At 40.9% G+C, this 12963-nt stretch overlaps 1 protein-coding gene across 7 annotated transcripts in view; it reads left to right on the top strand.

The window, feature by feature from the left end:
* Positions 1 to 12963, top strand: part of smoc1 (SPARC related modular calcium binding 1) — a 57909-nt gene that overhangs the window by 18235 nt on the left and 26711 nt on the right. For 5 of the 7 annotated variants that reach the window (XM_036542121.1, XM_036542119.1, XM_036542117.1 and 2 more), the window contains exons 2-7: positions 3072 to 3237; positions 3351 to 3431; positions 6149 to 6261; positions 7575 to 7674; positions 8722 to 8772; positions 9719 to 9766. In XM_036542121.1, coding sequence (XP_036398014.1) covers positions 3072 to 3237; positions 3351 to 3431; positions 6149 to 6261; positions 7575 to 7674; positions 8722 to 8772; positions 9719 to 9766 — 559 coding nt within the window. The remainder of the gene's footprint in view (positions 1 to 3071; positions 3238 to 3350; positions 3432 to 6148; positions 6262 to 7574; positions 7675 to 8721; positions 8773 to 9718; positions 9767 to 12963) is intronic. The other 2 variants (XM_036542124.1, XM_036542122.1) reach the window with 1 other exon arrangement.

Below are 12963 nucleotides of genomic sequence, written 5' to 3'. Positions count from 1 at the left end.
AAGTGAGTAATGAGAGTCAAGGGCAGTTCAATGACTAATAATAGATTGACATTGGTAATTCTGTTCATCAAAACTATCCACCAACATGAACCATTGTTTCTGAATATAACCCACTAGTGAAGTATTAGTCAGTACAATTCAGTAAAACAAAAGTTGTACACTATACAAGAATTTATAGATTAAGGTCTAACCTGCTCTTATGGAGACCTGGCCACTTACTTGCTTCTGTCAAACACATAACTTTGCTCCACATGTCCAACACAATTAATAGAGGACTCAGTATGCATTTCCCATAGTGCCTCTTGATCACACAGGGCCTGCTCAGATGCTGGCAGTACACCTGGAAGGACAAAGCTACAAATGATAACAGTGACACAATGAACAATGAACAATCATTAATGGTTCCTCTCAGAAAACTCTTAGTGTCATTGACAATGGATGCGTAATGTGTGTTTCTGTTGGAGATGTGCTGCAGGTATCTTTTCCAAACTCTGTTATCGCTTGCTTATCCAGAATGAGGGAGTTTCAATTTATTTTCTTTTCATAAAGCCATCCAAGCATTGGCTGAGCGCGTACCAACTCCTGCGAGACCTCCATGTCAGGACGCACTCCGGTCTGAATGCAGACCCGCAGCCTTCGGGCAGCACTGCAGAAAAACCGAGACAGGGGAATCTTTGTTCAGCTCTTCTAATAAATAAAAAAGGTTAATGTTGAAAAGTTGGGGGGAAAATCTGTTAAGGCTGATCACTAAGCCAGGGGTAAAATGTCTTAGAGCAGTCTCTTGAAGAACAAAGTGGAAAATATGATGACATCAGATGCTGTAATGAATTCAGAGTGAGGGAAGAAAAAAAATGTAATTTCAATCAGCGATGTTGTTCATCACTAAGATTTCAGCTATTCCTGTGTCTTTGGTAAATACATTATTTTCTCTTGAAGATAACCATGAAGCACAGTGTCTGAGCATTTTTTGAGATTCAGTATGATTTTATTAAGCATTGTACTTTTTTCATAGGAAATGGTGTTTATACTGGGTAGAAATACATTGTTTGATTGACTGATTGATTGATTGACTGATGGGTGAATGGAAGAACAAGTGCTACGAGTTTCCCCATATGCATTCTTTGGACTCAGAGTCCACTCTTTCCTTACCCTTTCAGTCATGATTGATGAAGGTCTCATTATCCCAACTTATCTATTCAGCTCTGAAACATCAACTCTGCATCTGAATCAGGCCATTCTTAGGGGGGGCACTGCTTTTATAGCCTTGAAAAAGGTACTCAAACTGCCTTAGTAGATACTGGATTGTATAAATGGGTAATGTGTAAAAACTGTAAGATAAATTATGTAAGTCCTGTCTGCTAAGATAATGTTTTATTAACGTACTTAAAGAACTTTATAATACAGTGGAACTGGATATAATTATTCCATCCAATACAATGGATGGAACTGGTTCTAAAGGCCTAGTGTAATCCTAAAACATACATCATAGCAATTTAGGTGATGAGGATTCAACTAATATTATTCCTCTGGGTTTTCCTTATGTGTTTTTGAGCTGGCCTCCATCATTTTCATCATTCTTGACTTGAAAAGCTTTTCTTAACACTGTTTTTTGGATTGGGGGGGGGCGACATTTTTCCGACCAGTTGTATGGGGCTGCAAAGGGATGGGGTGTGTCCTGTGTTATGGACTGAAGTATTGTCTCATTTCATACTCCCCCTTGGTCAGACGCACCTGAGATACATGATCAGCCAGGGTCTGGATACAGCTGAACCATGATCCAGAGCAAATTACAGCCTTACAGTTTAGCTGGTAGCCCAGTGTGTTCCTGCACTGAAAGAGCCACCTCACAGGAATGCTTTACAGCTGGCAGAACAACTACTTTCTGTGCTCTTTCTCCCCTCTCCTGTGACATCTTGCAGCACTTTAGCTAGATTAAGTTTCGTGCCTCGCCGAAATCTTGGAGAATTATGTATGAGATGGTCAGAGAGCCAGGGGAATGATGGAGTAGAAGAATAACAAAGTGTAAAACAATTTATGTTGATTACTGCTGTCTAGAAGATGACACTCCAGGGAAAGAGTCTTCCTTCAAAAGTGTAGCTGTTACTGAGGGAGGAACACCGAGAGGATCTCTCTTTTTGGACTTCTGTACAGTTAAGTGGAGCCTCTTCCTCATTAATTCTGCAAGAAGACAAGCTTCTGTCCCAGGTCTCTTGTATGCTCTGGCCTGGGCCTGCATACTCCACACCGTGATGTGGGGATTGGAGTTTCCCCCTTCCCCGTCTACCATTGATCTCTCTGATTGGTGGGGTTACATGCAAACTAAATTTATATCCCAAAGGCACAAAATTGGTTATTACAGATTTTCAGTGGGATCGTTGTTGTCACTGTGTGGAAGAGTTGTTAATTCTTTTGTATTTTTGACCACTGTTGATTGTGGTCATCCAGATTTTGTTGTGGCAAATTTGTGGTTTCACCTTTTTTATTTGATTGGAATTACACATAACTGGAAGACACCTATATAGCAGTGGTCCATGCTAAGGAAGAGGGATTGTAGTGTCAGGCTCTAGGTTGTAACAGTTTTCAGAAACAGAAATGTATTTAAAGTTGGTTTTACTGGGCCCTCACACCCTTTAAGTACGTACGGTTCTGTTATTTCTTGAACCTACTTTTAGCCACCTCCAATAAATTTTTTCTTTCTTTTAGGTTAAGGTAGCATTACAGATCTACCATCCAGGAGCTATGTGAATTTCAGCCAAATTTATATTGTCGTTTCATTGCAAAATACGTTTGCTGTACTTTGCATTTAATGTCACACTCATTGCATTTTACATGCAAGTGATTTCTGTTGTTGTATCCTGTAATTTTGGAAAGGTGCACTAAATGGGGAGCATTGAAGAGATTTTTGTGTAAATGGCAAACCTCAGGGAGATTGGTCCAGGTCTAGGTAGACTGGGAGTAGCTTTGTGTTCGTAGCTGTGTAACATCTGCTCTTTCCTGCGCACAGAGTAGTGGTGCCATGCGGTTTTCTCTCCACTGGCTCCTCTAATGCTGCCATGTTGCTTTCCTTCCAGTGGCTGATTGGGGACCGGGAGACCCACTGCAGCATCATCTGCTCGCGGACGCAGGGCAAGCCTGTGTGTGGCTCGGATGGACGGAGCTACGATACCGGCTGCGACCTGCAGAGGGCGAGGTGCAAAGACCGCTCCCTCACCTTAGCACACCGTGGTCGCTGCAGAGGTGAGAGCAAACCCTACCTCCAGCTCTCCCTGTCATTGTGGAGACTTAGACCCATGCCATCTTGCACACACAAGCAGGGTGGATGTGAGGACTTTTTGGGTCTTTTTTTTCAGGTAAAAACTGGAGAATCGACCAACCCCCCTCAGGCCCAGTGCCCACGTCATCCACAGAGGGGAAAGACCTGGAGCTGAGAGGTATGTCGCACTGTTCCCTTGACTTCCAGTCCTCCATGCTCCAGCAAGGGCTGAGTGGAGGAGTTGCTGGGAGAGGAGGAACCCCGCACATGTCTCACTCATGACTGTTACACCACATCATCCCCCCGGGGCAGTAGACTGAGTCGGGGGGAGAGAGGGCGCAGATAAGGTGTCTTTCATTTTCCGCCCCTTTGGACGTGTGTAAGTCTTTACAGATGAGGATCGCACATTCCCCCCCGGCTGCTGGCTTCCAGGCACTCGCCCAGGACTGATTGATAGGCCGAGAGTCAGGGTCGGGCCTTTTTCACATTTTCGCGTTTTTAAGTTGTTCGCTCATTCCACTTTGAGAGTAAAAATATTTTTAAATGCTGATAAGTGCTTGTAGGTCTGGATTCCTCCCCGGGAGAGTTACGAGCCTCCGATTCCCCCTGGCTGATGCATGTGAATGAAGCGGAGGGAAGCCAGAGAGCGTAGGTGTTGGACATCAGTCACACCGCGGACGATCCATAATCTGCAGGAAAAAGAAAACAGGATCGGGTGCTATCATTAACGCTCATTAAACTGAGTAATGACGCCACGCGCTTTGGTGGATCACGTTCCAAGCGCGTTATGTAACAGCAGATATTTCGTCCCTTTTTTTGTTAATGTTGTTACGGCTGTTAACGGGAGTCGACCGCCTCGCCGTTCCTGCGGAGTTGCCTCTGGCCAGTGGTGCTTTTCGGACCTCCCGGATCACGGAGATTCCTTCGTCTCTTTTGGGGTCACGGAGGTAGCCTGAGGCATTTGGCTCTCCACCAGACTTGGCACAGCCCAGCTGTGCCGATGGGCTGTGCTGTGAGCGCCGCTCCATCAGGCTCACAGTATGCTTGTGATTAAATTTTTTAAACTGACCCAAGTCCATCCGCGCTTGGCCTGGTTTCAGCCAATCTATCACAGGGCTTGAAGGCCCAGCAGGTGTTTCATGTTTGTCCACTCTGAGGAGTCTAGAAGCATCTGCCCTGACACATGGGGCTGCGGGAACAACACTGTGGGGTTAATGCAAAAAGATGTGTGTATTTGTTATATTGTTATATGTACATGTGTGTGCATAGGAACGTGTTTGTGTGTTTGTTATATTGTTATATGTACATGTGTGTGCATAGGAACGTGTTTGTGTGTTTGTTATATTGTTATATGTACATGTGTGTGCTTAGGTACGTGTGTGTGTATGTGTGTGTGTTTGTGTGTTTGTTATATTTTTATATGTACATGTGTGTGCATAGGAATGTGTGTGTGTGTGTGTGTGTGTGTTTGTTATATTGTTATATGTACATGTGTGTGCATGGGAACGTGTGTGTGTGTGTGTGTGTGTTTGGTTTATTTATGTGCATGTGTGAGCATGGGTACATGTGTACTTGCTTGTGTGTGTGTGTCCGTACGTATGTATGTGCATGTGTTTTAAGTGTGTGCACACCTGTGCATGAGAACATATGTACGTTTGTTTGTCTGTGTGCGAGCACATATGCGTGTGTGTCCTTATGTGCATATCTTTGTTTTATGTGTTCATGTGTGTACATAAGAATGTCTGTGTTTGTTTTATATCGTACATGCTGAGGTTATATATGTTCTGGGAATATATTATGCACTCTTAGACTTTATGCACTCGTAGACAATTTTACGCTCTTAGACTCTAAATTGACTCTAAGGAGGGGCATGCACAAGAATAAACATGCGTGCATAGAGTAGCAAGGGTCTGTGTGACTACTTACATGTACGGCATTAGCCACAGGCTCTCAATATACTTTGCCTCTGAGTAGTTTTCAGTGTGTTTTTTATGGATCTTTTTGTCATCATGAGCTATTTTGTGCTCCACTTTGAATACTGGTACATCCCCTGGCACACAACAGAAAATATTTTTAAAATATAACTTTGTGAGTCACTTCACTGTTTTTGCCCTGTCTGGACTAGTATGTGTGTCCATGAAACTTTATTTTGCAATGAGTATTCCAGTGGAAACCTTGACTCATTAATTCCTGCTTAAAGAATGGGCTGGTGACCTTTCTTCATATCCCTTTCAACAATATCATTAACATGCTATCTCAGCCTTGGACACTGAATTTCCATTTACATTTGAAGTAGTGTTCTGAAGTCCTGTTATGAATTTAATCTGGGATGAGCAGTTTTAAATGGTTTCTGAGTTAAACACAATTTGTAAAACAATAACATGCTCATCATCATACAGTGTGTACTCCTTTGTATTAGTATATACTCTATGTGCTTAGCAGAAGCACTTGTCCAGGGCAGTTTGTACAGTGTTTATTTTTTATACATTAGGCATCATTTTTTAAAACATGTGGTTATTTACTGAGGCATTCAGGGTAATTTAGCTGTGGAACTGCAAAAATTGCAGTTAGCTGGCTGTCTTTATGTAAGCTAGGGGGACATAACTTTGCTTGTTCAGACTAGAGCCAATTGGCTTATTGAAAGTATGCATGCACGTGCTCCTACCAAAAGTCAGCAGTCCACTGTATATAGCAGTAAGCAGTAGCACTGGCATGATGGCACAGCCTAGAGTGAACATTGCTGTCCTCATTCCTGCTCCATTGCGCAGCCTGACAGAGGGAGGAGAACTGTCAGCACAGGTGTGCTGCTGCTGCAGACCCTGGGCTGCGTCCTTCCCTGTTTGTGCAGGTGCGGAGGGGGCATAATGAATCAGCACAGATGTGCTTGTGTTGCAGACGCGGGCCTGTCCAAGTGTCGCGTGGAAAGAAGCCAAGCGCTGGAGCAGGCCAAGCGGCCCCAGGAGTCAATCTTCATTCCGGAGTGCAATGACGACGGATCCTACACTCAGGTCTGAGCATCTGTCTGTCTCCTCTCCAATTCACAGCGTTATTCCCACCCTGTACCACCTGAATTACATTATCTGACACTGTGTAACTGTGCAGTGATGACAATGAGCAAAGTAACTGGCGCATTTCATTTATATGCTAATATCATTTCATTTAAATGCTGAATTTTGATTGGTTATTGTCACACACGTTAATTTACCCTTAACAACAACACAGTGTACAGCAACAGTAATTATTCAGATTTTGCTTTAATGAAGTGAAATTTTATGAAACCTTATTTAGTTATTTTAACAGGTCAATGAGCAGGTACTTAGTGGTTTTATAATTGACTCCCGTCATTTTCCGTCAGTGCTAATTTTATACTGCTGCTTTTAAATATACAGTACTTGTGACATGATGGCTTCCAAATCAACTGTGGTTCCAGATGTCCTACCTGTATGTATGAATAGTACACAAAGATGACTTTGACAGCATAATTGTGAAAGATTTTGACAAGCACCTGTCTTGACTGTTTATGTAATCATTGTTTTCAACTGCCCCATCTCTTTCTTGCCACCTGCTGCTCCTTGGAGTTGGGTTGGCTCATTGCTCCTTGCTCTTAATGGTGGCATCAGCTGGGCTCAGCTGGGTTCTAGACCAACTATTGCCCCAAGGGGACTTTTCCAGTTAAACCATATTGTTCAGTGCCCTCATTTATCTTTCAGTACATATTCATGCCAATAGTTCAATAATAACCCTGCTGTTTTTGTTTTAATACATGATACAACTGCTGAGTTACAATATTCGCCATGGTTTTATTCCAAGACCCAAAGCAGACTAACTGCAGGCATTTGGCAACTGTAAAACCAGTCAGAAAAGTCAGTAAATCTTTAACTTATTTTGATTTGCAACATAATTTGTGAACCATAAGGTTTTCATGGCATCAGCCAGTTCTTGAGTTCTCAACAACTGTTGAGTCTTAAATCTCTCATCTTGCCTACTGGAATTCACTGTGATCAGTAGAGCAGAGTGTATTTACTCTGACCTTCTTTAAAAGGGATGAGTCCTCTATTTTATGGGCAGAGCAGCAATGTAAGGAGTAGTGGGAAAACAAGTGAATGGGCAGTTACAGCCTGGCAATTAACTGGAAACCTTATGTGAATATGTATGCAGTCACATTCACGGCTGTTGTTACTGAGTCCTCCTGACTTTAGGAGTGTTGTTATTTTCATATCTACCTTTGATGTGTTTGGAATTTCACGATTGCTTGGGTGAGGGAAAATGTGTTGCTGACCCGCCCTGGACCTCACATGTTGTCACCTCATACGTCCCCCAGGTGCAATGCCACACTCTGACAGGGTATTGCTGGTGTGTCACGTCCGACGGCAAGCCAGTCAGTGGTTCTTCAGTTCACAACAGGACCCCCATATGTTCAGGTACTGTTTGTGCTGCGTGTTTTGTGTATATGGAGAGTGTGCAATCACATGTGCAGTGTGCATGTGTGTGTACCAGCATGTGATGATTCTGTGTTTACAGGTACTGAGCATGGAGTGCCCTATGTGTTAAGGTACTTTTGGTCTCTGTCAACACAACATGAAGCTCTTCTTAAGTGTCTTGTCTGAGGTGAAGAGAGGGAATTGAATAACTGAAGTACATTGTACCTTTAGGTATGCCTTTCAGCCTCTTGTTGAGCAGATTAGAGGAGATGTGAGAGGGGCTGCACATCTAAAACTGGATGGGAACATTTTACAATAATGACTGTAATTTGCTCATTGAGTCTCCTCTGAGGATAATGCCCTGAGCTCTCTCCAGATTTTGATTGCAGTGCCATTAAGCCCTATTGCACTCTTTAACAAAGTGTGATCATGTGATTTTTTTGGTCATATTGTAACGTTAGACATTAGAATTGGAGTCGGTGAGCGGGGTCTCCACCAATGGCATTTTAAGCAGGACTTTACCCTTCTGTACTCTCCTCCCAAGTCTCCCTCATGCTACATCCCAATACTGAACTCAGTTAATTGTACAATATTTTTCAAACCAAAACAAAAAAACTCGCATCTGATTAAAATTAGATGATGGAGGAATTTTCTTAAAACGTGGTGAAATTATTGACCATGAAATCAATTAGGCATATGCTACAGAGTCCTAGAATTCCTACCTGCTCCTCCTCTGTCCGGCATAAGATCCGATATTTTCATTCTTGTTTCATGCAAAGGTATCTTTCAGCTGCTTCTGTATGAATCTGACAAGTCTTTGATGACCTTGAGTCACCGATACTGGGGCGAAATCTGATGGCTAAGAGGTTCCCATCACTTTGCTGTTAGCAGCAAACTGGAACAACAATGTTAAAATAAAAGCAGAGAAGCATCCTTCAGCTTCCCCTATTTGGATATCTCTCACAACCGCTGATATCTTCCATTGCTCACATGATCAAATTCCCCTGTTTGAATAACAAAAACAAATTATCTCGCATACGTTTGCAGGAAACTTCCGTGAATTTATGGGAACTCATGCTGGGACAAGTGGATTGTCAGGTATTACATTTCATGATTGCCTTCATTCAAATTTCTCTCTACCTCCCATTCTAATTGGTTTCAGTGTATGTTTTGTAAATGCCCATAGAGTCCATGCATGCAAACCTGTATCAAGTCCCAACTGAAAATTTGCACGTACATAGAACCATGTCAGCATTCACCTATGCACAGGAATCATAAAAATGTTGGTTATTATCACAGTGCTGTCTGTACAGGTGACATATATGGATCCTTTACAGGTTTTGGAAAGCAGCCTACCTTGTTGAGAACATCAAAATGAAAACATAAATGCCTGATTCTGTGGGAAATGTTTTTATACAGTAGATTATTTTACAGGATAAGATTGTTGACCCTTAATTTTCATGAAAAATATGCATTGAGTTTTGGAAATTAGCTTCTGAAGTAAGTAAGGATATCTTGTCTTCACAACACAAAAAGAAGAGTGTTTTTGAATAACAGTTGAATAACATTTTGCTTGGTTCATCTCTGAACATCTCTGAATTTTGTCCAGGTTCAGTTAGGTCTGAATTGAACCCAGTATTTATTAACTTACAGTATGTTTTGGTTTCAATTTTACAAACAGCAAGTCTTCAGTAGGACCCATGTAAGAGAAACTGAGATAGACAAGTCTCAAAATTGTTTAGAAGATGTTGGATTATCTCAAGGTGATCTTTTTAGCTGCACTGAATGTTCAGGTACGGACCAAAGCAATACTGTCGAGTAGATAAAGATGTTTTTAGTTTAGATTTGTTTGTTTCCAACCAAGATGTTCTCTTTGCCTTAATTATAGAAATGTGCATGTTACTTATTCCGGAGAGTACAAGAATCTGGGAACTGGGAGTGAGGCCTACATATCTAATCTTCTTTACCCTCTGGTTTCTCTGAAGGTGTGCAATGCAAGCCAGCACTGAAAATGTTGTGTAAAAGTTTTGCTTTTTCTTTAAAGGGTCAGTAACTGATAAACCACCGGGGCCACCTAGCTCAGGGAGAAAAGGTGAGTTGAGATCCGTTACAATGTGATAGGCAAGGTCCACAGTGTCTCTGGACTTGCCCGATAGTAATATCATTTACTGTGCAGGATGTGTGGATTTGGGTGTTTCTCTATACACTGAGCAGGGGATTTCTCTTTCTCTTTGTCTGTCTTTATCTCTCTCACTCACCCTGTCTGTACACCAGTAATAATTTACTTCATGAAAATGTGTCACAAGGTTGGGCGATGGTGTTGGTTTGGTCTTGGCACAGAGGTTTCCTTCAGGCTGTGCTCTGGCCTTGTCACACTGTGATATTTTGAGAAAAGAGAACCGGGCTGTGGTATTGCTGCATTCACTACATGGTGTAGTTACACCAGTGAGACTTAATGGTACCTAATAATGTAACATTTGTGTTTGCATCACATTACACCCATTTATGGATTCATGTTTGAAATGACAATATACTGACTGTAATACAGTATGTACGAACTGTATGCAGAATGGATGAACATCTAGGACCAAGGTCCTGTAGTTGGCAATGAGTGTAAAATTGTAGGTGCTACACCTATGGAGATTAAAGGTTCCACATAGATTATTATTATTATTATTAATAAAAAATGTAAAAATGAAAATTAATTAATTTAATCAATTTGTTAATTTTAATGAATAAATTAATTTTGTTGGACCTTTCTCATATGCCACTGAGTGCAGTCAATTAGAATGCCAGTGAATGGGATTTGACCTTACTCTTTGCCTTCATTTAGGAAATGTTACAGTTTGAATTTGTGGAAGGTTTAGGATAAATTCCTGTTCTCATGAATAGAGATGTTAATTGACTTGTGTAGAGTGATTCTCAGCCATTCCAAGCCCATGGAATAAACATAAAGTATATATACATTATGTATATGTATGTAAAGTATTGAAATATTTCGTTTTACAGTGTCATGTTATGAATGTGTAGTTTAAAAAATGACAATAACAATATTGTACAACATCAACCCATAAATGCCTCCTACCTATGAAGAATAGTATTTAATTTGATTAATTTGACTGTCTGTGGAAAGTGTATAATATGTATTTTTTTCATATTGCATCTTGCACTTCACCTGTGGGTCCAGTCGGAATCACTGGGCACGTGGAAGCACATGGAATTTGACTAAAAGATGAGCTGATGGCTATGAGAAGTGGCAAACCTAGACTTCCAGTTTCCATGACTCAGTCATACATTTAAGTATTGCCTGTTCTGAGTGTCCGAGAGAACCATTCAGAGAAGAATGTCTTAAAGTGAAATCGAGAGAAAATACACAATTATCTATAATTAGCTGACTATTGTACTTCGGGTAAGTAACTTGCTGTTGTATATCTCCCTCTTTTACTGTTGTAACTGTGTGATATCAACTTCTCCATTTTAACTCTGTATCCTAGCACTAACTTTCACTGCGTTTCCTCACTAAACTCAATTCTCATATAATTTCACTTGCTGGAAGCTGTAATATCTGCAGATCATCAGTATGTTGCCTGTCTATGGGTGGCTATGTGCCACAGTGGTAAGGAGCAGGGCTTGTAATGGGAAGGTTGCTGGTTTGATTCCCTGCTGGGGTGCTGCTGCTGTACCTTTGGGCAAAGTAGTTAAAACACAATTGCCTCAGTAAATATCCAGCTGTATAAATGGATAAAATTGTAACACACTGTATGTAAGTTTCTCTGCATAAGAGTGTCTGGTGAATTATTGCAATGTAATGATTATGTTACCAAGTGAAAATAGATTGAAGATTTAATAATAATTTTATCTATATCTTTATCTATCTTTTCATTTCTTGATTGGTTTTATTTACTTTCACTTTGTAAGGCTAGCTTTAAGTGTACAAGGAAAAATGATAAAACAGTGAAGACAACAGAGATCATATTGCCCCCTAGGTTCTCTGTATGGGAATATGCACATTACTCAAGATCAGATGAAGAAAATATATTAAACTGCAATGTAATTTATGCTTACTGCCCAGGGGGTTTAACCAGGTCAGTTTTCAGCAATACAAGCGTAATGCTTAGAAAAGCATCTGTGCTGTGCACTGAGCATTGAGCATCACAACATGGATACATTTCACACTGCAGGGCACAGACGCGTTTGAAGTTGCGCTAGTTAGACCAAATGAGAGTTACTTGTAGAAACTGTTACTGTTACAGTTACTGTATGCTTTTTAATCAATCTTATGAGATGCTGCTGCAGGGCTACCTGTTTTAATGTTTTAATGCATGGATGTTTTGATTGATCTCATCAAGAATATTTTCATTTTTGCTGTGTAGGAAGCACTCATGCTTCCTTTATCAAATAAGATAATGTGCAGACTGTACTGTACTTTGATCTGTATTGATTCAGATTTGTACATTGCTATTGCAGATCTCTTGCTATATTTTTGAGATCTTGCTGTAGTAATTGCCTCTGAGTGCACACAGTGCCATCAGCATGAGGGGGATACAGCAGCAGTAATGAAACGTGTATTATAATACATTTGTAGCTATTTTAGGTTATGTCACATTTATAGTTATCATATTTCAATTTTTGAATTGTGACACTGGCAGTCATGCCATTCTAGCCATGATTGAGAATCCATCCTTCTTCAGGATTGCCTGTACTTGCCATTTAGAGGAAGAGAGGCTGTGGTGGTTTAAACTGTGGCTAGCAGCTACATGAAGCTCATGTCTGACATTAGAGAAGATGTTAGTTTTCTGTTTGACACCAGAACAAGGACAATGAAAATGATCATAGAATGGAATTTCCTTTGCTTTTATTTATTCTTCTATGTGTGCTTGGTAAATATCACATTATAAACATTGAGAGCAGCAGTCAGTTACAGGGCATGGGCTCTTTGAGTTCATGTTCATTGAGCTGTAGGAACTGAAATACTGTAAGTGAATGCTGGCCTTTATGGGAAATAAAAATGACTGGCAGGATTTTATGTCGCACTGTGGGTGTTATATAATAATTCCATTACTGCCAGGCTTTTCTTGTAAGGTGCAAGGAAATGTAGTTTAATGCTAAGATTAAAAGCAGGGATCAAGTGTCTAAACCTCACCCCAGGACTCACTTGGATTTCTCTTCTCTGACTCTGTCTGAGGGATTCCAAACTCTGTACAGTATATGTGTTAAGTTCTTGAAAAAGAAAGAAAGCCTTATAGGTTTTTTCTTTTTGCAATGGAAAGCCCTGGTGTGGTTTATAAG

Source organism: Megalops cyprinoides, chromosome 12 (assembly GCF_013368585.1).
Source record: "Megalops cyprinoides isolate fMegCyp1 chromosome 12, fMegCyp1.pri, whole genome shotgun sequence".
Taxonomy (NCBI): Eukaryota; Metazoa; Chordata; class Actinopteri; order Elopiformes; family Megalopidae; genus Megalops; species Megalops cyprinoides.
Note: the sequence above shows the minus strand (reverse complement) of the source record. Positions and strands in the feature narration are given on the sequence as shown.